At 38.8% G+C, this 26,896-nt stretch overlaps 1 protein-coding gene across 1 annotated transcript in view; it reads right to left on the bottom strand.

Moving 5' to 3' along the window:
* LOC135222179 (uncharacterized) overlaps positions 1–26,896 on the bottom strand; it is a 232,737-nt gene that overhangs the window by 51,244 nt on the left and 154,597 nt on the right. Inside the window, exons 7-10 of the mRNA XM_064260338.1 lie at positions 23,732–23,847; positions 22,643–22,741; positions 12,113–12,835; positions 1,319–1,426 (exon numbers count right to left, since the gene is read on the bottom strand). Of these exons, the coding sequence (XP_064116408.1) occupies positions 1,319–1,426; positions 12,113–12,835; positions 22,643–22,741; positions 23,732–23,847 (1,046 nt within the window). The remainder of the gene's footprint in view (positions 1–1,318; positions 1,427–12,112; positions 12,836–22,642; positions 22,742–23,731; positions 23,848–26,896) is intronic.

Genomic DNA, 26,896 nt, shown 5'->3' with positions numbered 1-26,896 from the left:
AAGAGTTTTAGCTTACAATTGCGTTTTTCGACCATTTCGGTAGAGTCAAAGTTGACCAAAGGTTGAAATTTTGGCAATTATCGTTATTTATATGAAAATATCTCAAAACTGATGAAAGCTACAATCATGAGTATTTTATTGTTGTATTTTACATAAAAATGTGCACATTTTCATATATAATACTTCATGTAACGGCTAATTTACAATGGTACAAAAATTATGTCAGTGACGAAATAATTTCCGAGATGTGTCACAGATACTTTTTAGTGCGGCAAGAAAGAAATTCGCGCTTGCGCGCCTGCGTAACGATTGTAAACAAAACAACACCTTGATCCGTGAACTCCCAGCATCCCCCAAAGCGCGTGATTCAAAAGTTTTAGGCTGGTAGGCCTATAAGTATTTTTCCGCGAATTTAAAAAAAAACTTTTGTAAGTCGACGTAAAATACGTCCAGTCGGCACACAGGAGACAAAAAATGTCGACGTAAAATACGTCCAGTCGGCGTAAGAGGGTTAATAGAGAACATTACGTCTCTGCCCCTGAGCAGTCCTCAAGTCTGTACATTACTAAGATGTTACTAATCAACTAGAACACTTCTCATGCGAACCTGTCTGTAATATTTCTTAACAAAGAATTGCCTAACCGCTACTTACCAGCAGCCTGCATGGCTGACTATGTATACACCGCAGATGGCCTGGAAGTTTACATCTTCACTCAATTCACTTATACTCTTTTCCAACAAAACCAAAAAATTATACAGTGGTCCCCCCGTATTCGCGGGGGATGCGTACCAGACCCCCCCGTGAATAGTTAGAATCCGCGAATGTTTGGAACCCTATAAAAATGCTAAAAACAGCCTATTTTATTAGATAAAACTCAAGAAAAACCCACTAAAAATTTTCCTACATGGGTTTTTTAATAGTTTTATCACGAAAAGTGCATTTTATGATGAAATTCATCAAAAAAACCAGGAATTTGTGGATATTTATCATAGAAAAATACCGCGAATGCACGAATTTTCCGCGAATAATGCAGGGAAACGTTCCCGAGAGAAATCCGCGAATGTGTGAGTCCGCAAATCTGGAGAACGCGAATACGGGGGGTCCACTGTATATAAATGTAACATCTCTACATCTTGAACCAATCGCTTTTAAATATGTAGCAATCTGATACAAAATACTGGATAAATTATAACTAATATGTGCATTTTAATGTGCATTTTAAAAACAACTATATGAAACCGACTGAAAAGAAATGGCCAGGAACAAAATTTTTCATAAAACAAGAAAACTTATCTGTAATTACAGTAGTTGGCATACCTTTACTGATTTGGAGGCATCTGAAGAAACATCTATAAAAGAAGTTTTTTCTTGAATAATTCCACATATCCTTCTCAGCGGGGAAACAGATGTCTTGAAACTTTGCAACTGGAATTCAAGAACAAACATTACAAAATTTTTCTTTTATAAGATTCCATAAAATATTTGTAATAATATAACAATAATAATTATAAATAATTCATTTTTCATACAAATTAATTCCTCATAGGGGCCATTTCCATTTATGACAAAATGCTCCCACATAACATTCTCCAATTGAAAACGAAAAGGTGTTTGGTGATACTATGCATGCACTTATAGACCTAGAGACTCCACTCTCTATACCCAGCTTTATCTGTTTGTAATTTGAATCTCTGAGACAGAGAGAACATGCAGCAGCAAAGTGGGAAGTTTGTAAATAAGTGATGAGTCTCTATGAAAAATTTTACTTGAAAAAAAATCACATTCACTTTGCAACAAATCTATCAAGTAGTGATGAATCTATTTTCATTGCCAGTGTAAGAGATCTCGAGGATGGTCTTAGAACTGACTTCGGCCTATGAATGATACGAATGATCAACTCAAATTCTTGTCTTGTGCTTTCTACCCTCTGTAACTTGGACAGATGCCAACTTGAAACTGGTATATTTTGTCATATTGTTCATAACTTGTATTTTTCCTTTCTGCTATTTGAACTTGGCCTGGTATACAAACTCCATTTGGTCCTCTCCAACAGAACTTTTATTTCTACATATTAGTGTCTACTGATATTAAAAGTTCAATAAAAAAAAATAACACTGGAATATGGACAATTAAGTTGGGTGATATCATGTAATGAATATGATACGCTGAAAGATGTTAACATGGGAAATAAAACAATTTGTGAAAGCTGAAGGGTCAAGACAGCCTTAGATGAAAAATATCATACTTCAGGACCGTAACAAGTATGAAACACATGGTGAACATTCATTGTTGGGTTGACCAGAATACAAGAAATCATGATACATGGGATGTGGCCAGAACAAGGGGAAGAGTACAATACACAAAGAAATAAATGTGTAACTGCAGCATGAAAAGAACTGTTTTGGTATTCTATTGCAGGATGAAAAGTTGCATGAAATTTTAAGAATTATCATTTTTACTTTATTCAAAGGACAGTCTTCAAAATGAAGCTACTAGAGAGGTATATGAAGATGGAGAGGTACAGGAAGGACAGACTGAGCTGGTTAAAATATCTAAGAGTGATGACCAATGCTGGCATATTAAAAAATCTATGATAAATCGTAGCCTCGTATAACAGAAAATGCAGAAAAGGTCTTAAAAATATTTAAAATAAGGAAGAGCCAGATTATAACAATAGAATATGAGAAAAAGGTCTTGGAAATGCTTCAAATATGTAAGTAAAACCAAACACATGACAACCAGAAAGTAAATAAAAATAAGCCTGTTGGAAAAGTACTAATGCGCATATTGTCGAAGTGGTGGAATGGTAAATGCAACAATAAGTAACAAATAATACCACAAGTTACACTTAGGCTTACAAAACATAAATGAAGAAGGTATTATCTATGTTTAAAATTGATAGCTGCATGGTAAAGAGATGGAGGACCATACCTTAGCAGGAGGATAAACCTTTGAGGAGTTAGAACACTATGTAACTTTGGTGACATACTGATTGTGAGAAGGGTATCAAGAGAGCTTAAAAAAAAATAATCTTGGTAGCAGAATGAAACTGTGCTTTATCTCGTCAATGTAATTTTGTTTATTAAAATGAAGTGAAAAAATAAAGTTAGCAAGCATCAATATGTTTTTTATTCAAGCATCAATATGTTTTTTATTCAACGACTATTTTCAAAATTGCTATAACTAAGCATACGAGATATCTCGCAATAGAACAAAATATGTAGGTGTAATATGTATGAGATAACTCATTAATGACCATAAAAATGTCTGAAATTGATTTTCTGAAAATCACTATTTTACATTATTCATAATTTTGTTGAAATTAAGAAGTAAAGTGTCTAAAAAACTTATACGTATTTTCAATTTATTAATTAAATAAAGTACTACTTGGAATCTTTTTCAGTTAAAAAAATAGGTCCTTTATGGGGTTAAAGTCAACAAACTTATTTTTGTTACAAGTTCTTACCCTTCCATTTCTGCTGGATTGGTCTGATACAGGTGAGCAAGTTAGTCATACTGATAGTTTGGTTGCTTGGTATGCAAATAACCAACCCTCTATTTAATAGCATATGCTCCGCTCCTTGGCAAGGGGGAGTAGGGAGTGGTGACAAACCCTGGTGTGCTGGTTTGTTATTGGACAGTCAAAGTTTCTCGTTAGATCCCTATACAATGATTCTCCCATATACCATTGTACGTCGCTCAGCACCTGAGTAGTTGGATATCAATGTATCTAGCTTCTCAAGGGGCATCAGTCCCTCTCCAGAAGATATTTCTTCTGGAGCAGGACTGGTGGGTAGGCGCCCAGCCAGTTTAGGATGTCTGTACCTCCCTCCAATTATAAGTCTATCCTATTGTTAAGACCGAAGGTTTGTTCGCGTATGAACAAATGACAAATTTTCTAAGAAAATTTGTATTTTTCATAGCTAAAAACCTGAGGTCTCAACGTTTTACTGCTCCCCTCTAGCCACCCTTCTGTCTTGCTAAAGACATCCTGAGTTGGGCCTCGACCACGTTTCACCCGATATACGCACGCATTGCCAGATCTCACAAGATTACTTGCTTTCATCTGCAATTTAACCAGATCCAGCTGGGCGCTGGAAAATTATCCAATTGTTAAGACCTCAGGTTTCTAGCTATAAAAAATACAAATTGTCTTAGAAAATTTGTCATGTTTCTTCTCTTTCAGGATCGAATTCATCTAAAATGGCGGCAGTGCTCTGGGCATTGCTTGGTCTACGAGGTTCACCCTCCTTGGAGGGTTTGCCGATACATTTCATGGATGCTCGCCTCCCCCCTCAGGCCTCATTAGCTCTACTTCCTCCCCCTGGCTTTCTCTATGTTGGTGCCCGTGGTCAGCCATTTTGTAGTGCATTGCCTGAGTTATCATCTTATTGCTCTGCCAGTGAGGCCTGCCGCTAGCTCAGATCGAGGGGGGGGGGGGTGACGTATCTCTCAGCGCCGTTGGTGACGTCACTCCCAGTTCCATCGGTGACGTCACTTCCATCGGTGGCACCACTCCCAATTTCTTCAGTGACATCACTCCCAGCTACACCGGCGTTGTCAGTTGGGGCTGCTGCCCTGCCTTGCTCCTCTGTGTCATATTATTTGCTCCCATGACATCATTGCTGCCATCCAGGACGTATCCTCTTCCATCAGTGTTGTCTGCGTTCTCTCTTATGAATCCATCCAAGGCTTTATGTCAGGTGGTTCTTAAGAGATTGGACTCTGTTTTGGAGGATAGGATTGCTGCCTTCTCTGCTGAGAAGGCTGCGAGTAAACATGATTCATCGCCAACCCCCTCTCCTGCCAAGAGAGTGTGTAAGAAAGGAGTGCTGTCTTTCTCCCCTCCATCTCCATTGCGTCGGTATATCAAGCGTTGGAGGGTTAAGGACTTTGTTATTTCTTCGTCACCGAGAGAAGAGCAGCACGTCTGTGTTCCTGAGAGTGTTAGTGTTTCGTCTCCTTTCCCTGTGCAATCTGCTGTTGCTGCATCGTCCTCTTCTTCAGGACACAAGTGTGCTGCGGCCTCGCATTTACGTGCGCATGTTGGTGATTTGTCTGAAGCTTCTGCTCCAGTGCCTATTTGTCATCGTAAGAATCTTAAGGCGCCTGTGAAAAGATAGAAAGTTGTAAATGCAAAAGTGGTGCAGTCAGGGTGTTCACCTTCTCCTCCCAGTGATGCTGTTCATGGTTCAAATCCGAGGAATTCTTGTTCTGAGCCAAGAGTTCGAGATGATTCTCCATTGCATGTACATGTGTCTGCTCCCCACAGACGTGTACGTGGACACATATGTGAGTCATCTATTGCGAGTGTTCATAGTGTTGGCGCATGGCCCCCGTCCAGACAGGTCTTTGGTATCTGTGTTGGCTGCCACTTCAGGTTCTTTGGCTGCTGGGTCTGCAGTTGGTTTGCACAAGGAAGGTGTGTTGGATAAGCCTGCATCATCTTCTCATCGTCGGTCTCCATTGCCAGAGCAGGAGGAAGGAGACATACAAGAGTTTTGCTCTTCCTTTACCGAAGTTGTTGTTATCTCATTTGTGGGTTCAACAATCCGGAAAGTAGGACTCAGGCTTAGTTGTCTTTCACTCCTAATGGCTTGGAAGCCTTGCTGGGGGCTCTACGCAAGATCCTAAGTTGTCTTTTCAACTTCCTTTCTCGGGGCATGTCCAGTTGGTCTTGCAGAAGGTGAACGCCTCTGTGTCTGACCGGGACGGATCTCTTCGGTCAAGGGGTTCTTCCAAGTTGCTTCCTCCACCCCTCACAAGGCATAGGAAGTACATATTACGCTACAAACTCTGTCTGCTGTTGCCTTGACATCTTAACCCAGTCGTCATACGGTGCCGCCATCTTTGTCACAGCAGAATGCCTCGGTGATGGAGTCTACGGCAGCCTCCATGTTCCAGACAGTGTTGTGGTTAGACTTGTGGTCAATGGCCATTGCCAAGATTGCATCTGACAGGTCTGCAGAAGGGTTAGTGAGCGCATCTTCTCTTGCCAGTTTGCTACAGTCTGGAGGCAAGGCGTTTTCGTCTCTTGCCCATCCTAAGTGTCAATTCGTGGGCTAATCTTCTGATCAGAAGAGACGCAGCATTGTCCAGGATGGCAAGACCGGTTGACCCTGTCCTTGTTGGCGCTCAGGAATGGGGATCTGTTGGATTCTCAGTTCCTGCTTCCTTGGATTAAGTCGGAGGACGCGATAGACCGGTAGCAGGCTGACACGAAGGACAGGTTGGTGTATCAGGCTGTCTCCATGTCGGAGTCTCGTTCACGGAGACATTGACCACCTCCTCCTTCCTCCTCCTGTTCAGCAACAAATGCAGAGATCGTCGCCTAGTAAGCTGTCTAGAAGTTCGGCTTCGGCTGGACCCTCTCATTCATCATCTCAGCCTAAGTCGCATGACCAACGTCCCTTTTGGCCCCGCTCTTACAGGTCAAGGAGGGGCTCCAGGGGTAGAAATAAGGGGGTCATTGATAGGTTGGGCGCCTCCCTCTCCTTTGCCACTGGTGGGGGGTTGCCTGGCAGGCCAGTGGGCCAAGTGGCAGAGTTATGGGGCACAGAAGTGGGTAGTAGACGTCCTTCGGGTGGGGGTATCTACTACCGTTTAACTTCTCCCCCCTTCTCTCGGACACACCTCTGCTCAGGCGAGTGTATTCCCCCGATTCTCAGAAGTTCTTAGTTCTGCGGGAGGAAGTGCAGCAAATGCTGGACAAGGGTGAGATAATTTATGATGTAGCTCTAAAGGTAGCTCTCATTCAACAACTACAAGATTACTAATTTGTGAAGTCCTGAAAACTCAGGATATACAGAATCTATGATTTTCAATCTATTTCAAGTAGTAGCTGATACGTATACTTTGCACCCACAGGATAACTTTGACTGTGCATGTATTTTGTACATTTTCAGTAATGTCAAATTTCATTACTCCCACTTTCAACCTATTAAAATATGCAACTCACACTAGTCGATGACCAAATATCACTCCAAGAAATTGTACTTCTTCTAAACAAGGGATTCTGGATATGATAGTAGAGGACCCTTCAATAGATCCTGTGACCAATCTTCCAGAATCAAGGTTTGAAATTAATTTTCAGTTTAGAGGAAGGCTTAGCTCAAATCAAGCCTGGATATACCTCGCAAAAGTGTGAGCTACCTTTTTGAGAGGCATAAACCCAAGATGGCTGCCTCTGGCTTATGTCAAACTTATAAAACTTCATATCTTTGGGAATTTTTCTCTTATAAGTGCATTCTTGGTATCTAATAATATGTTTTTGCAGTCAAGGATCTAATTTTTAATGCTAAAATTTTGTTTTTTTCGACATTTTATGTCAGAGTAAAAATACTTATAAAATATCAGTCTCATTTTTCAACTGAAAAAAATAACTGATTTTATATATACTGTACATAGGCACTTATTTGAAAACTATAGATGATACATAACAGTTTTATTGGTAATTTACAACTAAACAATTTTACTTATAGATGATGGCTTTAGCAAAGTAGCGAAAGAGATGATTCACCAGAAGGTCAGTGCATTTTGTATTATATAATATATAATGATGGCAAGAGCACCCCAACACCAGTAGAGTGGGGTAACTTCAATGGTTAGGACTTAATCCATTTAGTACAATCTATGGTGATGTTCAGTGGGAAGCAGGACCCATTCATAAACGGGGTTGTTGCATGACAAAACCTTGTGTATTTGGTGCATGAAGCCCAAGGACAAATAAACATCAGGGGAAGGACAAATGGCATACAATGGAGACAATACAAGACCCACACAGTCCATTTGGAGAACCTGGCAATGAGAGAGAGAATAACATTTTCTCGAGTCAGCCACTTACCCCTTTGCTGTTGGGCTAGTATATGATCATTCATGCTGGCAAAAATATATTTCCTCAAATGTTATAGTGTGGAAATGATGACTCCATGCTCCATTTGCAGCATGTACAATTATCTGAAGTCTATAACATTTGAGGAAATATAGTTTCACCAGCATGAACGATCATATATTAGTCCAACAGCAAAGGGCTGACTCAAGAAATGTTATTCTCTCTCTCACTGCCAGGTCCTCCAAATGGACTGTGTGGGTTACACTGTCTCAATTGTATGCCATTTGTCCCTCCCTGTTTTTTTTCCCCCAGGCTTCATGCACCAAATACATAAGTTCCAGTCATGCAACAATCCAGTTTGTGAATGGGATTGTCTTTGCTCCATCTGCTGTCATTCACACTCTTCTGCAGTTAGTACACTACTAGAAACCCCATAATTAATTTTCTTGTTAGTTTCCTTTCTCTTTCTTTTCAAAGCCAGTTCCAGTTCCCTGAGACTTAATTACAGTTTGTGAAAGAACACATTTTGGGTCCTTCTTCGAACATAATCATAGGCTGTATTATATGGATAAAGTCCTAATCATTGGTGGGCATGATCTTTGAAGTTATTCCACTGCTCTGGTGTGGTACTCCTATCTTCATTCATTATTATAACACAAAATACATTGACCTTCCGGTTGAATTGAGTGAATATAGGATTTAAGCCAAAGGCCAAGCACTGGAACCTATGAGGTCATTCAGCGCTGAAATGGAAATGACAGTAAAAGGTTCAAAAGGTGTAACAGGAGGAAAACCTCGCAGTGGCACTATGAATCAAGTGTTAAGAGAGGATGGAAAGTAAGATGAAGAAATAAAATATGAAAGGAGGCACAGTAAAAGGAACGAAAGTGATTGCAGCTAGGGGCCGAAGGGACACTGCAAAGAACCTTAAGTAATGCCTACAGTGCACTGCATTAGGTCCACTGATAGCACTACCCCTCTACGGGGGATTGACCTTCCGGTGAATCAACTCTTTCACTTCTTTGCTAAAGCCATCATCTGTAAGTAAAACTGTTAAGGTAAATTACATTTTAATGGATCAAACAATATTATAGCATAGTATAGGAGTAATATAGAGATTAATTATTGTTAATAGCTTGACAAATCTAATAAAGGTGTTCAATTCCAAGTTGGTGTAACTATAGTATATTAGTAGAGAACTCCCAGTAAGCCCGTGATTAATCTTCCGTGACCAAAGCTTTAGATATACATTATACCAATTACCGTATATACTCACATATCATGTGACTTTTTAAGACCTAATTTTAGAGCTAATCTTAGGTGGTTGCATCATACATGAGATATAAAATTAGCATATTTAATATTCACATAGTGGTATTATTTGATAAAATACAAACATAATGAACATGCATCTTATGCTTTACTTCACTCATCCAATGATATTGTATGTATTTTCATATTACTATTGTTGTATTATAAATTACAAAAATAGCAATCAATGTTTTGGTTTGGAAATCAGCTGAGAACGATAGTGAGGTAGTTTTTTTTTTTATTATTAAAGTCAAATTAGAGCGACTTTCTTGCTTCTAGTTAGCGCAAATGAATCTCAAGATACTCTATTGATATGGGACAGGGTTATTTTACGTTATACGAAGTATTTTCAAGTCAAAATATCACTTGAATTTGTATCATTGTGAATGAAATTTAGTTATTTTTTCGTTAGTAGATGACGTTTAAAGCATGTTTATTGCATAAAAAAATCAACAGATTGCATTCGATAGTTTCATTTGATTTCATCAGAATACTTCGAGCTTTACATATTTATCTTTTATTGAAGTGGACATAGTAAAATGTGTTCTTTCATGCCAAATACAGTAGTGCCTCAGGTTATGAAATTAATCCGTTACAAAGCGGCCTTCGTAACCTGATTTTTTCGTATCTAGAACTATGTTTTACATGTAAATTGCCTAATTCATTCCAAGCCCTAAAAAAACACCACAGTAAATTTTATAATAAAGCTGAATTGACCAATAAACAATGAAGTGTACAACAATTTGGACCATTCAATACTTAACCGAACCGTTACTGTACCCGTAAATAAAGTGTATTAGTGTACACGGTACAAGAAATACTGTGTGTACATGTATACGTACATATGTAGTAAAATGTGGAACCTAACCTTTCGAGTGAGGTGATGTCCGAAAATGGCGACAGAGGGGGAGGACAAACAGCAGAAAACATGAACACTTAACTTTACGAAACACATTAAAAAATGGCAGAAACATTAACACTAAACTTTACAAAACACATTAACAAATGGCAGAAAACATTTAACACTTCTTGATTATCTCCATCTTTGTCTCCATAGAAAACATCCTCTTCTTTCTGTGAACTTCAGCAACATTCTTGGGACCCATGGCTAATAATGTAAGTCATTAAGTTCATACACAACACAATAAAGTAACTTACAGTACAACGAAAGCTAAATCACTAACACAAATTTACGTTAACAAAAGAATATATGTGAACAAACGAATTCCAGGTGTTTACGATAACGCTGCCGCAAAAAATGGTCAAGGAACACCTTTACACAGAGGCATGATGAGACAGATGCTGACCAATAGGAGAGCAGCATCTTACGGCGGTGACTAGCATCAGGAACCAATGGGAGAGAGGGAAGATGGTGCCGAGTCTACTGAGTTGGCGGTGCGCCAGTTTTAAAATTATTCTCAGCGGCCCGGGCGAATCTCGGACTTTACCCTTTCGCAACCCGAATTATTTTCGTACACAGAAGCAAAAAAATCTTCGTCTTTGCTTTCGCAACCTGAATTTTTTGTACGTAGGGACTCAGTATGTAGAGGTTCCACTGTAGTTTTGATTAAAAAGTTTCTCAAATTTTCTTTACGGTCAAGTTTGATGGTACTGTACCAAAGTTTCCCTGTTGCCGATAAGTGATAATAGTCGTTAGCAAATGAACATTCTTTCCTCAGCGTCAGCTACAATTAGCAGCATAAATTTAGCAGTATATGCCCTTGCCGATCTTTTCTCCATAGCGAATGAGGATATAGTATTGTAAAACTATATCAGTCCTATTCTATGTAACGTCATTTGTAACAAAACTACATTAATTTTTTACTATCGTCCAATGGTCGAGATGCAAGCAAACCGCTGTAGTTATCAGATTTGGTTGTTCATAGCAAATCAGTTGTTTCTGGCTGCATGCATTTACACAAGTATAACATTACTGACGATACTTTTAGCTTTCTCTTTTACTCTTTTTAACTAATATATATATATATATATAGATATATCTATATATATATTAGATATATTATATATATATATATATATATATATAAAAAGAGCGATGGAGAAAAAGGGGTCAGCCTAACTAGAAAATGGGATAGATAGACAGGAGGAAAAGAGGTTAGCCTATTGTAGTTTGGTCTAAAAAATTGAAATATGTAGCATGTTACATGAGATACATGATCAAACAATTGTTTTAGGGTGAAAATTTGGAAGGCGCATGATATGCGAGATTGCATTTTACACGAGTATTTACAGTATGTATATCACAAATGACAAGAAAGTTAATAGGCTCTTCAGAGACACTGTAAATTACCAATAAAACTGTGCTATTATTTATCATCTATAATTTTTAAAAAAAAGTGCTCTATGTATATATCAAATAAATTATTTTTTATCAAATAAATTATTTTTAAGTAGAAAAATGTGACTGATATTTTATCAATATTTTTAGTTTAACATAAAAAATGTAAGAGAAAACTGAATTTAAAAAAAATATGAGACCCTCGACCTCAAAAACCTATAGCTAAATTCCAAGAATGCACTTATAAGAGAAAAATTCCGTAAGTTATGAAGTTTTATAAATTGAAATAAGTCGGAGGCAGCCATTTTGGATTTATGCCACTCTAAAGTCAGCCCACAATTTTGCTAGGTATACCCAGACTCAATTTGAGCAAAACCTTCCTCTAAACTGAAAATTAATTTCAAACCTTGATCCCAGATGATTGGTCACAGAATCTATTGGCAGGTCTTCTATTATGATGTACCGTATATCTTGTTACAAAGTTTCACCCAGCGATGTCTACCTAGTTTGTATTGTGCTCTTTGCATGCAAAAAGTTACAGTTTTCTTTCAACCCCAGTCATTCTTGCACCTGCAAATGATATGGAAAGATGTTCCACATAAAAGGTGTGGAGAATATCAGATGGGCTCCTCCCTTGTTGAAAAAAAAGCAACGAACATTAGATACTTACAAGATTAGTAGATTTAATTTTCCTGCGCCGTTCCAAGGTTTCTGCCAAAATCAACTCTGCCTTTCTGGTGATTTCTTCTTGTTCTTCCATAAGAATTTCAACTTCATTAACCAGCCCCTTGTCAGGTGATTTACCAAATGACAACATGATCCCTGTGTTAGTTGAAGCGTGACAAAGTTCAACAGGTTTATGGTTATCTTCAGTTATTACAAGTTCTGGAGGAGCAAATGCTACCTTTGGTTCATCTAATAATACTGACTGTCTAGATTTCTTCTTTCTACTAGCTGGAATTCCTGCTTTCTGCATTTTCTTCACTGATCTTATTTGGTATTGCTTATTCTCTGAAAACTTAGTAACCTTGGATGCACTATAATACAGCTTATCTTTTACCTCATACTTTGGATTGTTCTTCTTAGTTAATGGAATGACACTTTTCCGTTTCATATTTGCTCTACCAACTAGTGTCCTTTGTGAAGTTACTTCTGGCTGAGATGATACTACCTGAGGTAAAGCTACTTTGGGGGAAGCAGATAATTTATGTTCATCCTTCTTTCGAAGGTTAAATTCAGCATTGCGAAAATAACCGTTAAGTCCTCTTCTAACATTTGCTTTATTTTTTACAATAACATTATCTATTCCATTTATTCCTCCACTTCTTGGTCCTCCTTGTAACAGATTCTTTTTCTGCTCAGGTGAGGAATCCTGAAGTACCATTCCATCTGGCTGAAGAAAGGTGAAAATAATTAGAATTGGCACATTCCCATCAAAGGTGTAAAAAAAATTAGAATTAGCACATTCCCAACAAAGATATAATTAAAAATTGACAAACTATTGTATTAATAATCAAAAGCTATTCACATTCAATTAAAGTAATAGATTTCAGAATAAATTTAATTTGAAATGCACATGCAACACATAGTCAAATACATTCTTAGTTATATTTACAAAATACAATAAAGAAATAAAGTTTTAATTTGATCAATTGAAAGAAAAAATTCTAGTACAAAGTTATAAGGAAAAAAATGTGAAAAAAGGTGGGACTAACAGCAAGGTCTCAATTTCTTGAACACAACTACTGTTGGGATGTTATTTCAAATCTCCTTATTATGTGTACAGCAATAAAAAATGGTGAAAACATAAAAACATCCACTTGCTACCCAAACACTAAGTACGTGTATGTATTCAGTTATCTGAAGGCTACAGAATACTGAAGCATAAAGGTATTACAAATTAATTTCAACTTCATGATTTCAAAGTATGAGGGTTGCCTAAGCCTCTTGAATTCATAATAATCAATAGTACTGTTCATTTGAGATACAAGTTTAGACTTTCACTGCCTATTGGTATGATTTTTTTTTATATATTTTCATAATTTATATCATGCCACACATACACACAACTAATGCTTCACCAAACCACCTTACAGCTATCATATTTTTCTACTATTTCTCCATCAACCTTGATATTTTTACTCTGCATATTTCTTCCATTCATATTAAACATTTCAATTCCCGACTGAATTATTTTCCAAAGGTCACACGGAAGAAAAACTAAATGTCTTCATTTAGCTCAGATCCAAAATAATAAATAAATAAATAAATAAATAAACAAAATGAGGGAGAAGGAAGTAAGGTAGGAATTAATCATGAAGGAAACAACAGACCTGCCTCTTGATCATGAAGGAAACAATAGACCTGCCTCTTGAAGGCTAAAAGGAAACCACTCCTGACAACACTCACAGGTGAGTGTGAGCAAAAGATGCAGGCCAAAACAGATGCTGAATAACAGGTGTGCTTTTATCTCACTGAACAACCCAACAGTATGCAGAGAAGCCAGCCCTGTGAGAGCTAAATAAATTAGCTCATCAGTGATTTTGTGAACCTACTTAGTAACAATATGTGAACAGTGAAGACAAGAAAACAACAGCATAATCAATAAAAATCACTAAATACAGCTGCAAAACAACACAAAATAATACAATGAATGCATGGAAATATACATATGTATAAGAGAAACAGCAGCAAGATACAGATTACATGACAAAATGTAAGTTGTATAAAGATATCAATGTGGGCAGTGAGAGACATAATTTGTACAAAAGCAAAAACTGATATTAAACACAATTATGAAAAAAACTCGTAGCTAAAACTGCCCAAACTATGTAATTCTGAGATCAGAATTAGGAAAGCCTAACCAGTACTTTAAAAACAAATGAAAGCCCTAGTACTAATGGAATGTACAACTCAAGAGCTGACATGATACCTAGAAATAAAAAAAAATAAAAACAATTATACTCAACACTAAAGTCTATAAGAACTAGTTAAGACTAAGCAATAGTTTTCATACAACAAATACGGAGACCTAGTAGTAAATGGAGCCTATTTCTCAGAGCTGAAATGGTACTGGCCTAGCTAAAATAATCTTAGACTAAAGACCAAGAGAAGCATGTCTTTACATAGACAGATAAAAAGATTTTCTGACCACAAAATTACAATAGTATTTACATATTTATGATACATATTTAAGAAAGACTAAAAGATACAAATGTTTATATCTAACAAAAGATAAATTTTTGGTCCAACTAATAACAAAAGTTCCATACAAAAAAACTTTGTAAAACTGGGCAGCACTCCACAAAAACAAAAATATACCTTAAATTACCATGCTAAAACAATTTAATATTTCAAACAAAAATACACCCCAAACTATCATCCTACTACATCAAAAGTCATCTTACATTGCCCTCCTAAAACTGTTACTCTTAAGTATATAAGGCAGTCCCTCGTTATCGGCGGGGGGTTCCGTTCCAATGGCTTGATGATAAATGAAAATCGCGGATAAACAAAAACTGTGAATTTTGGTGCTTACCAGCACTGATTTTCAGGGCTAGACAAGTGTCATAAAACCGGATCACCAATAACTGGGACCGCTGATAACCTGGGACTGTCTGTACAGTGCTTCCCCAGATAACCAGGGACTATCTGTACAGTGCTTCCCCACTTTTATGCGGGAATAGGTTCCAGAACCTGTTGCAGAAATGCAAAAATCCCCTCTAAAAATGCTTATAACTGTCAAATACCTCGTACCCCATAAACTTTTTCTCCCTATGTACACTTATGGGTATTCTTTATGTCAGCCATGTAACCCCTTCCCTTTATGAAAGTTGGAAAAAAAAAACATTTCCTTGTGTATATTGGAAAGAGTTAAGTGAATTGACTACAATGAATCACTACATATTCATCCCACCATAAGCAGTAATATAGTAAGTACTAAATGTAAATATTTCCATTGCAAATCATCAAAAAAGAATATAGCACAACTCTCTAACTGTAACTGTGCAATATAAAATACATGGTTAGGGAAAAAACTGAAAAACAAAACACTACATCTGTTGCTAAGGGATTTAACGAGATGGCTGGAACTGCTTTTCCTCAACTAGTTTAGTCAGCCAAGGAGCAGTTTTAGCTAAGCTACATCGAAGGTCAGCTTCCACATCCAGTCGAGATCTTAATTTCGGGGAAAGTAACAGAGTGCGGAGAGGTTCCTCTGTGACATGTGGATATGACTTGCTTATTTCACACCAGAATCTGATTAAAAGATTTTTTTCTCCTAGAGATCAGGAGCACTGGAGTCATTCACAAGTCAATAAACTCTTCCTGATTGGCATCATTAACAGATGCAACATCTGTATGGAAAGGCTCTACTTAGCTCTAAATTGACTTCAGACACATCTGGAAAGTATCTCTTGAATTCATTTTGCAGAGAGGAAAGATGTTCCACTATTAAATTTGTCATCTGATGTACAACAGAGGAGTCCTGCCTGCCAGCAATTGTTTCAAACAAGTCAAAATTTCCTTTCCTTAACCCTTAAACGCCTATTGGACGTATTAAACGTTGACGAAAATTGTTTGTCGGGTGCCTAATCGACGTATGGTACGTAGACGCAAAATAGTTTTTTTTTTTAATTCGCGGAAAAATAGTTATAGGCCTACTAGGCGAATACTTTTGAATCAAGTGCCTTGAGGGATGCTGGGAGTTCACGGATCAAGCTGTTGTTTTGTTTACAAGCGTCACCCAGGTGCGCATGTGCGAAATGCTTTGTTCTCACACCAGCAAGCATCAGCGACGCGTTGTCCGAGAGCGATCTTTTGCCGCAATCGTGCTTTGCCGAACTTTTGCGAGAGTTTGAGTATTTGTGGTGGTACAAGACATACGTAGAGATGTCTAAACATTGAATGGAGCGCGAAAGGCGCGTTTTACCTCTCGGGAGGGGTCGTGTGAGACGTATTTTGGACTTGGATGCTGGTGAGGGACTAAGCACCCAAGATGACCTAGCTCCTCAACGTCTTTCCGTGTGGCCTTGTATGGCCGAAAGTGTTCAATAACATTGTGTGCCTTTTACAACCCTTAGAAAGCATCGGGGTATCCTGATGGCTGACCTCGGCTACCCACGAAGACGAGGCTGGGAGGGGGGGATGGCCTGGCCAGCCTGAGGAGGGGTGTAGCGAGCCTCTATAAAGTGCACTAGCAACCCCTCCAAGGACAGGGGACCCCCTAGCCCGAGCATCTTAGACACCTCCGACTCTGGAATAAAGGAGAATGATGAAAAAGCCTCCCCCCTTCCCAGGAATCAAATTACAAGTAACTCCTTAAGAAGAAGGGGCAACATTACAAACATCAGCCTGGTGGCCTCACGATACTTCCAGCGACAAATCAATGGAAGAAAAGGAATGAGACACAGGAACCATGCTACTATGGGGGGGTGAATACTGCAGGAGACTAAGCATCAGGAAGAGGCGAAAAACCTTCCCATGAAGGAAGAGTCAAAACCCTCCGGTGCTCTCTTGCTATAAAATGACTTCCACTGTTCTTTAGGCCATGCCCGGCATTCCGTGCAAGGATTCGTTATACAGTGGGGCATCGCTTAATAGCGGATCAGTAATCACGCAATCAGTCCTTCACGGGTTTTTACTTGGACTGCTTCTCATGCTATATCACTGGTATGAATCGCAGCATCGCGGGACAAACGTGTTGCGAATGCGATGTTTATCGGTAGGCTAAGCCTCGACCGCGGTCCGATAATCACCAACATACATGAAACAACTCACATTATGATATTAACTGACAATAAAGGTAATGAAACTATTCTCACCTTATATATTATTGGCATATCTTCATAATAAATATGTATGACTTTCATTGGTAGGCTAAAGCTAGTTGCAGTGCGATAACCATCAACATACATGAACAGATTCCCATTATGATATTAACTGACAATAAAGTTCCATTCGGCAACTAAAGACAGTGATGATATTGGTAAAACGACATCAGTTGATTATTTAAAGAATGTAAACAAAACCAGAATGCAAATGGTAGATCACTATGTTTATATCATAAAACTATAATATGGTAATAACACATGCAATATGATTACACATAGTAAAACAACAAATTTATTAAAATTATTATTCTCAATACACAATTATATTCAACTTTTGCTAATGGATATCTGTCAATGTTAAAATCAAATCAGGCAACTCTCTCTCTCTCTCTCTCTCTCTCTCTCTCTCTCTCTCTCTCTCTCTCTCTCCTCTCTCTCTCTCTCTCTCTCTCTCGTCTCTCTCTTCTCTAGAGAGAGAGAGAGAGAGAGAAACGGCTGATTGCTGACGTCATCTGCGACAAAGTGTAAACAAAATACATAAAACCATTCTTTACCTTTTATATTATCGTCATATCTTCATAATAAAAAGGCTATTCATGGAATAATTTCATATCAGTGAAATCAACTTTTATCTATGCAAAGCCAGCCAGCTGACAAAATGTACGTACGTATGTGAAAATCAAATTATGGTAGCAATCACAGCAAGATTATCTATAAAAATTGTAATAGTACTAGTCATGGTGGTAATAATGTTTGGGAATATACGTAACATTCATTTTCAATATAAAATATCATTGTTATTCTGGTAGTAAATAAGGGATTTTGACGAAGGAAAAATCTATTTCTGGGCAAGGGCCTGTGCCGCCCAGTGAAATGTCCCTTTAGCACACATTTCCAAGGTAAATTATTGCTAACATACCAGAGAAAAAAACTAATATGGAAATGCCAGAATATTCTGGCTCGCTCACCTTACTTACAGGTGTCGGTATGGTTTCTGAGGCGAGTGAAACCACTACCAGAGGTCCTTTGCCATTTAGATTCATCCTTCTTCAAAATCCCTCTACTAAAGAGGAGCCGATCTAAGGCCCACTCCTCACTGCCGTTACGGCTAGCGCCTCTGACATCATTCCTTTCGTTAGCACGATCCACACCGCACGTAATTTTTCTGCTCTGTGTTGTGGTCGTTCTGGAATTACCTCATCTTCATCATGCAACGTCAAGATTCTTCTGCATCCAAGTTAAGTACTGCTATTAATGTTTTATAACAATTACGAACTGCCATGGACCCGTTTAACCGTTTTATTTAGGTTGTTTATGGACGGCGTCCCAGGCGGCATTGTTCCCAAGCCGCCATGCGCGGCTCGCTCCCACGTGTTCCATTGTTTCGTGCTACATTCGGTCCTCTATACCGTTTGTGCTCGAATAATTTAGCAGTACATTATTATTCTTTTGATGATGCATTATTGATGTGTTATTTACGCATTTTATCTCAAAACGGGGGTTGTTTACGAGTTCACTCTATGCTCGTAGCCTACGTCGTTTCCTTCAGCTTAGAGTTCATGCATGCATGTTCTTTTAGTTGTCAGGTTTCTATGAGATAGGCTCTTTAGCAGGACTCTGGTCCTTTCTCTCTGTCCTGAGCCACCCTGGTCACCGCCCTACGTTTCTACGTATCAGCATAGGCCAGCTGCTAAGAGTCGCTAGGTTCGCCCTTCCTTCTTGGTTGGTCCGATCCAGCTTCTCCAGGACACCTCTTTCTCTTCACCATCATATTTTCTTCCTTCTCCCCCATGTTTTGTTAGGATGTTACTTTGTATTCATGCTTATCGAGACGGTTCTGGCTAGCCTAGGCCACCTCGGATCGCATGGCCTTTCTCACCGCGTGGTTCATCCCACAGCCGAGAGGGTTCCAGGCGACCGCTATGAGCCACCCACATCGGTCCCCCATGCTCTCTTCCCCCTCCAGGGGGGAGATACGCTCGTTCACGTTGTCCTAGACAACCGATCCGAGCTCCCTCCCTTCCTCCCCCCCACGAGGAGGGATACGGGAGTTAGCTGGAGGACACTCGACACCGGCTCGGTTCCATACTGCTCTCCCCATAGAGTACCAAGGGGACCCCTGCCTGGTCGAGTCTCGGTTGGCCACCAGGCTCGGCTATGCTTGGCTCTCCTCGGCTCTCAGGCCGCGCTCCCCTACCCCGAGTCACCACCCTCCTGCTCCGGCGGGTCAGGGCCCCGGCATAGCCAGGCCCCAGGGACCAGTGACTCCAGGCGGGCTCCGGCATCATTTCAAGAATAAGTTTTCATGCATGTTTTCGTTTATTCTTAACATCCATTATCGTAGTTTAAGTTGGCGGAGACCCCGCTACCTACCCGGGTTTCACCACCTACTTATTCTAATTTTAAGTTTTGACGGCGGGGTTGTCAACCCCGCCACTTATTATTGGTCCCCCTCCTGCTCCTCACCCGCCGCACCAGTACTCCTCGCTCCGGCGTAAGGGTTAGGTGCTACTCCTGTTTCAGTGATCTTTTGTCCTCTGGCAACGCCGGAGACACACTGATTCAAGCTGTTTTACCGATCCTGTCGGACAACTCACCACATTACACGACAGAAGAGCAGGTAATCTCACGTAATGACAGGGGCTGAGCCCAGAAAATAGTATAGAATGATCGTATGTACAGTGGAACCTCAACATAAGTCCCAACTTTCAAAAAATTCAAGTTACGAAAGCAAATACGAAGATTTTTTTGCCTCTGCATACGAAAATAATTCAGGTTACGAAAGGTTATTGCTGTAAAATCCCAAGATTCACCCGGACCACCTAGAACAATTTTAAAACTCGCGCGCCACCAACTGAGTAGACTCGCCACCATCCTCTAACTCCTTCAGGTCATCCGTCATAAGCTCCTCTTGGTGCTCCTCGAGAAGGTCATTGATGTCGTCCTCGTCGACGGCCAGCCCCATGGACTTGCCGAGTGCAACAATCTCTTCAAGATCTGGTTGCGAAATAGTTTCAGGATCGTCAACTGTTCCTGAATCTGCAGCACCAGCTTCGCCCACGTTGAATCCCTCGAAGTCTCGGGCGGATACAGCATCAGGCCAGAGTTTCCTCCACGAGGAATTCAAGGTTCGCATCAAAACCTCCTGCCAAGCTTGGTCGATGAGTCGGATGCATATCACAACATTGAAATGCTCCTTCCAAAATTCACGCAAGGTGAGGTTTGTGGTATCGGTGATGTCGAAACATCTCTTGAAAAGATGTTTCGTATAGAGCCTCTTGAAGTTCGATATCACTTGCTGGTCCATGGGCTGGAGGAGAGGGGTGGTGTTAGGCGGAAGATTAAGAACCTTGATAAACAAATACTCCGCTAGGATATCTTCCTCGAGGCCAGGAGGGTGAGCAGGGGCATTGTCCAACACCAGCAGACATTTCACAGGGAGGCGCTTCTCTTCCAAGAATTTCTTCACTGTCGGGCTGAAACACAGATTTACCCACTCGGTGAACAAAAATCTCGTTACTCGAGGAGTCTCTGAATGATAGACAAGTAGGGGCTTCACCTTGCAATCCTCACTAGCGTTCGAACAAAGTGCGAGCGTAAGGCTGTCTTTCATAGGCTTATGCCCGGGTAGCTTCTTCTCTTCCTCCGTGATGTACGTCCGACGAGGCATTTTTTTCCAAAAAAGGCCAGTCTCATCACAGTTGAAGACTTGTTGAGAACTGTAGCCTTCGTTGATCGTCATCTCATCGAACATCTTAATAAAGGCTTTGGCCGCTTTCGTGTCCGAGCTGGCCGCCTCCCCATGCCGCACCACCGAATGGATGTCAGTCCGTTTCCGGAATTTTTCGAACCACCCATGAGAAGCCTTAAACTCTGGGGTTGGCGTCTATGTCCCTTCTCCTCCCTCGTCTTCGGCCTGGGCAATCAAATCGACGAAAATAGCGCTGGTCTTGTGGCAGATTGCTGTCTCTGTTATCGTATCGCCAGCGATTTCTTTGTCTTTCATTCAGACAAGAAGCAGCCTTTCCATCTCATCGTGTACGTGAGTCCTCTTGCTGGACAAAATAGTGACGCCCTTGGAAGGTGTAGCTGCTTTGATGACATCCTTCTGCTTAAGGATGGTGCCTATTGTTGACGGATTTCGGCCGTATTCCTTGGCGATCACACTCAATCGCATACCAGCTTCATATTTTTTAATGATCTCCATCTTTGTCTCCAAAGAAAGCATCCTTTTCTTTCCATGAACTTCAACTTTCTTGGGACCCATGACTACGTATATACTGTACGTACTAATTATGTTATGTAGTATACGTATGTAGTAAAGTTCTCACACAACACGATAAAGTATACTACAACGAAATCACTGACAAATTTACGTTAATAAACAAAATCACTAACGAATTTACGTTAATAAATAAAATCGTATAGAACGAACAAATTCCGCGTGCTTATGATACCGATGATGCCGCGAAGTGGCTGAAGAAGCACGCCGCTACGTAGATGCACGATGGGAGAGATGCTGACCAGTAGGAGAGAAGGATCTTATGGCGATGACTAGCATCAGGAACCAATGGGAGAGCGGGAGGATGGTGGCGAGTCTACTCAGTTGGCGGCGCACGAGTTTTAAAATTGTTATCGGTGGTCCGGGCGAATCTCGGAGTTTACAACAACCACCTTTCGTATCTTGAACAATTTTCGTATGTAGAGCAGCAAAAATCTTTGTATTTTCTTTTGTATCTCGAGTTTTTCGTAAGTTGAGCCTTTCGTATCTCGAGGTACCACTGTACTGTACTACAATATATTCAAAGATACAGAGCAGAAAGAACTTGAAGCAAACACTGAAAATACCAGTTTACATATACAAGGCACTGACAATGATGAAATTCAAAACAGAAGAAAATCAAGGAAAAAAGCATGAGCTTTGATAAGTTATGCAGAATGAAGGAACTAAAAATTAATACAATACAATGGGTGGCTGAAAACCTTTGAAACTGCCAAGCAAAGAAAGTTGGGGAGATTCCGATAGGAACTGTATTAAGCACTACAGGCACACAAATAATCACAAGGACAGTTAGTTCCTACTGGTGGGAACAGATGTTACATGCATGAACTCTTGCTCTTCTGCCTGCAAGACAAAAGATTGTCTAGGAACATGCGAGACTTGTCTGCAAACTGGACCTTATAACTGATACGCCATGAACCAAACATGAAATTATTCCTTTTAGCAAAATTCTTTCATGCCTTTTCAGATGGGGACTGAAAACTTTTTATTGGATAGCAATCATATAGAGGAGCAATAATTTTGTTCCATAAATTTTAAATTTATTTTTCTTGAAAACATAATTGCAGTAACTAGGAGCTTTACTTACAACCGCAGCTGAAGAAGCCATCCTTCCATGTGGTACGATCAGATCTTCATTCTCTTGAGATTCTTGAACATCGTCAAAACACAATGTAACACGACATTCCTATCAAGTAAAGTAAACTTGTAACTAAACTACAAAGAATAATTATGTTTGTAACTTTATCAGCAATTTCATGTGCTCTCCACAAAAGGACAGTGCTTAATTACAAAATTTACAAAAATTCTGAAGCAACACAGGCTTCCAGCAGTTCCATCTACAGATGGTCTTAATCACTTATATGCTAGAATACCTCTTTTCTGTCTTTCCATTACTAAAATATACTGAAAGACTATTAAAGGACTAAACTTGGCACTCAAATCTGCTTATTCTGATTGTGAGAAACGGATTAATATGTATACGTATCCTATGCATTTATGGTCTGCTAACCATTTCTAGTTTTCTTTACATTTCTAGCCTATGAGCTACCAACATCAAAAGAGGACCTACCAGGGAAAAAAATACTTGAGCTACAGCTACCCTAAGATATTAAAATTTACTGTAACAGCAGAGACACAGCTATACCTTCATCAAATCACAAGTCTAGCTATACCTTCATCAAATCACAATTATAATCATATTTGTATTTTTGAGTGTCAACTTATCAACAGACAATCTTGTCAACTCATTGACAGACAATCAATATAACTTTATGAAGTCACAAATGAAGCAGTAAATATTAGGCAATTGGATAACCAGGAGGAAAGAACTGAAGGAAACATGAAAAATAAAGCATAAATGCTTTACAACAATAGCCTTTTTTCTAATACCTACAGCTAATATCACTGTAAATTACATTGGGTGCTGAACAGCAGAAGCAGACAAACATGATTAGGCTCATAACAGCAACTGCAGGTATTTACCAATTGCCAAAGAAAAAAAAAACTGTACAAGGGTTGAAGGGACACTGCAAGCAACTATTAGTAATGTCTACTGAAGGGAATAATATTAAGTGTAGATAATGAACAAATCATAACCACTGAGTAAACATAAAACCCATACACTACATGATGCACTTCAGCTCATGTAATACATGATTTTCTCAACAATACCTACTTGCAATAAATCTGGATTACAGTCTGAACCTGATGAATTTCCATCTACATCATATTCCTTTGAAGTGCTTTTTGTAATCAAACTCTGTTTCCAAGACTGTCTGGATAACCCTCCACCTGAAATAAGAAAAAAAACTTACCTTCCATAATGCAAAAGTTCTTTCCAAATAGAGCAATCTGTAGCTATACAATATAATAGTGATTACACTGTTCTACAAACTACCAATGTATTTTGCATACATATGCTCTCAACTCATCATAAAACACTTTAAGGGGGCCAGCCACCTAATGCCATTTTCTAAGGACAGGGCTTTGACATTCATACCACTCAACCCTTAAACGGCGAGCAGCTATTTACCAAAGTGTCTCTTGTATGGGGCGGCATTCAGGAGTTATCGCCGAAGCAGAAAAAAAGTTTTTTCAAAAAATCACAGCACTCTTAGTTTTTAAGATTAAGAGTTCATTTTTGGCTCCTTTTTTTGTCATTGCCTGAAGTTTAGTATGCAACCATCAGAAATGAAAAAAATATCATTACCATATATAAATATTGGAATATATGACAGTGCAAAAAAAATTTCATATATAATTGTTTACAAATCGCACCGTGAGCAAATCAGTTAAAGCTAACGAGTCAATTTTTTTTCGTTGTATTGATTACTAAATTGCGATGATTTTGGTATATAACAAATTGTAAAACGATCAAAGCGACACAAGAGAAAATATTATCACAAAATGATGCATGAATTCGTAACGTGCGGACGTAAAAGTTTTTAAAATAAATTCACCATAAATCAAAATATTGTGCTAGAGACTTCCTGTTTGTTGCAAAATGAAGGTAATTGATTGAATATTACTAGACTGTAAGTGTTTTAGCTTACAATTGCAGTTTTTTACCATTTCAGTCGAGTTAAAGTTGACCAGAGGTCTAATTTTTTCTATTTATCGTGATTCATATGAAAATATTTCAAAACTGATAAAAGCTACAAATTTTCATATATAAAACTTTATGTAACGGCTAATATAAAACGGTGCAAACATTAAGACAAACTGAAGAAAGAATTTCTGAGATTTTCGGCAGAGTTACCGCGCACGGACGTAAGGAAAGTTTTTTCAAGCATTCACCATAAATCGAAATATTGCGCTAGAGACTTCCAATTTGTTGCAAAATGAAGGTACATAATTGAATATTACTAGAATGTAAGAGTTTTAGCTTACAATTGCCTTTTCTACCATTTTGGTCAAGTCAAAGTTGAGCAAAGGTTGATTTATATGAAAATATTTCAAAACTGATAAAAGCTACAACCATGGGTTGTTTTTAGTTGTATTCTACACAAAATTGCACACATTTTCACATATAAAACTTTATGTAACAGCTAATATAAAATGGTGCAAACATTACGACAAACAGACAAAAGAATTCTAGTTTTTTTGGCAGTTACTGCGCGCAGACGTAAGGAAAGTTTTTTTTTTAAATTCACCATAAATTGAAATATTGTGCTAGAGACTTCCAATTTGTTGCAAAATGAAGGTAAATGATTGAATGTTACTAGAATATAAGAGTTTTAGCTTACAATTGCCTTTTTCAAAGTCAAAGTTGACCGAAGGTTGAAATTTTGGCACTTATCGTGATTTATATGAAAATATTTCAAAACTAATAAAAGCTACAACCATGGGTTGTTTTTTGTTGTATTCTACATGAAATTGCACACATTTTCACATATAAAACTCTATGTAACGGCTAATGTAAAACAGTGCAAAAATTACGACAAAGTGACGAATTTCCGAGATGTGTCGCTGATGCTTTTTAGTGCAAGAAGAAAGAAATTCGCACATGCGCCTGGGTAACGCTTGTAAACAAAACAATTGCTTGATCCGTGAACTCCCAGCATCCCTCAAGGTGCGTGATTCAAAAGTTTTCGCCAAGTAGGCCTATAACTATTTTTCCGGAAATTTTTTTAAAAAACATTTTTGCGTTGACGTATCATACGTTAATTAAGCACCCAACAGACAATTTTCTTCTGATACGTTTTTAATATACGATGCCGGGGGCGGGGGGGGGGAAAAATAGGGGGGGAGCGGTTTAAGGGTTTAAGGGTTCAGTTTTATCATAAAAAGTGCATTTTTTTTATGAAATTGATAAAATTAGGAATTTGTGGATATTTCTCACAGAAAATACCGCAAATAAGCAGATTTTCTGCAAATACTGGGGATATGTTCCAGAGAAAAATCTGCAAATACGGGGGTGGGGGGCAAACATTCCCAATGTTTACCCTATCTACTGTAAAAAAAAAAAAAAAAAATGAGAGATGGCTTGAATACTGCATGAAAGAAAATGGCTGTGCCCAAATATAGGGGGTACTTGATTGTGGCTTACCTTGCTTCTACCACAATGGTCAACATCAATTTTATTGTGGTCAATATAGAAAAATTGCAAAAAAAAAGGGGGAAAGAAACAGTGTCATTATAGTGTGAGTTTACATAAAGGATCATTTTTAGACAAAATCCACTTACAACCTTGGGAAATCAGTTTATTATTTAACCACTAGTTAGACAAGGGTTTCAAGCATGAAACCATTCCAAAATGTTTGCACTGGTCCTGCCATACAAGTGTTGGTGGTGCGGGAATCATTGTTGAAATAAACGAGACTTTCTTTGGTAAAAGAAAGTACAACAGAGGGCGAAAGCTTATCGATGTCTGGCTTTTTGGAGTAATTGAACGTGTCTCCAAAAAGAAGTTTACCATCCTTCTTCATAAATAGGGACAAGACAGAAGTGCTGGGACCTTGATCCCCATAATCAAGAGATACATATGGTCAGGATCTATTGTAATTAGTGATGGCTGGGCCGCATATACAACCCTTTCAAACGAAGGTTATTTTCATAGAGTGATAAACCACAGTGAAAACTTCATTCACCCAGAAGATAGCAGTATTCATACCAAAACTGTAGAGTGATTGTGGAGGAACGTGAAAGAGTTGGCTAAACAGCCTGAAATAAGAACAGCATACTTCCAACAGTACTTCGGCTGTTATTTTTTCCTAGATTTTTTCGGTGATGATGCTCACAATAATTTTTTCCTAGAAGCTGCTAGACTGTACAACCTTCTGGGAAATCAAGAACGGCAACCTACAGATGACTTCCCAACCACCAATGATGAGTTGAAGGA

The sequence above is a fragment of the Macrobrachium nipponense genome, chromosome 3 (assembly GCF_015104395.2).
Source record: "Macrobrachium nipponense isolate FS-2020 chromosome 3, ASM1510439v2, whole genome shotgun sequence".
Classification (NCBI taxonomy): domain Eukaryota; kingdom Metazoa; phylum Arthropoda; class Malacostraca; order Decapoda; family Palaemonidae; genus Macrobrachium; species Macrobrachium nipponense.
Note: the sequence above shows the minus strand (reverse complement) of the source record. Positions and strands in the feature narration are given on the sequence as shown.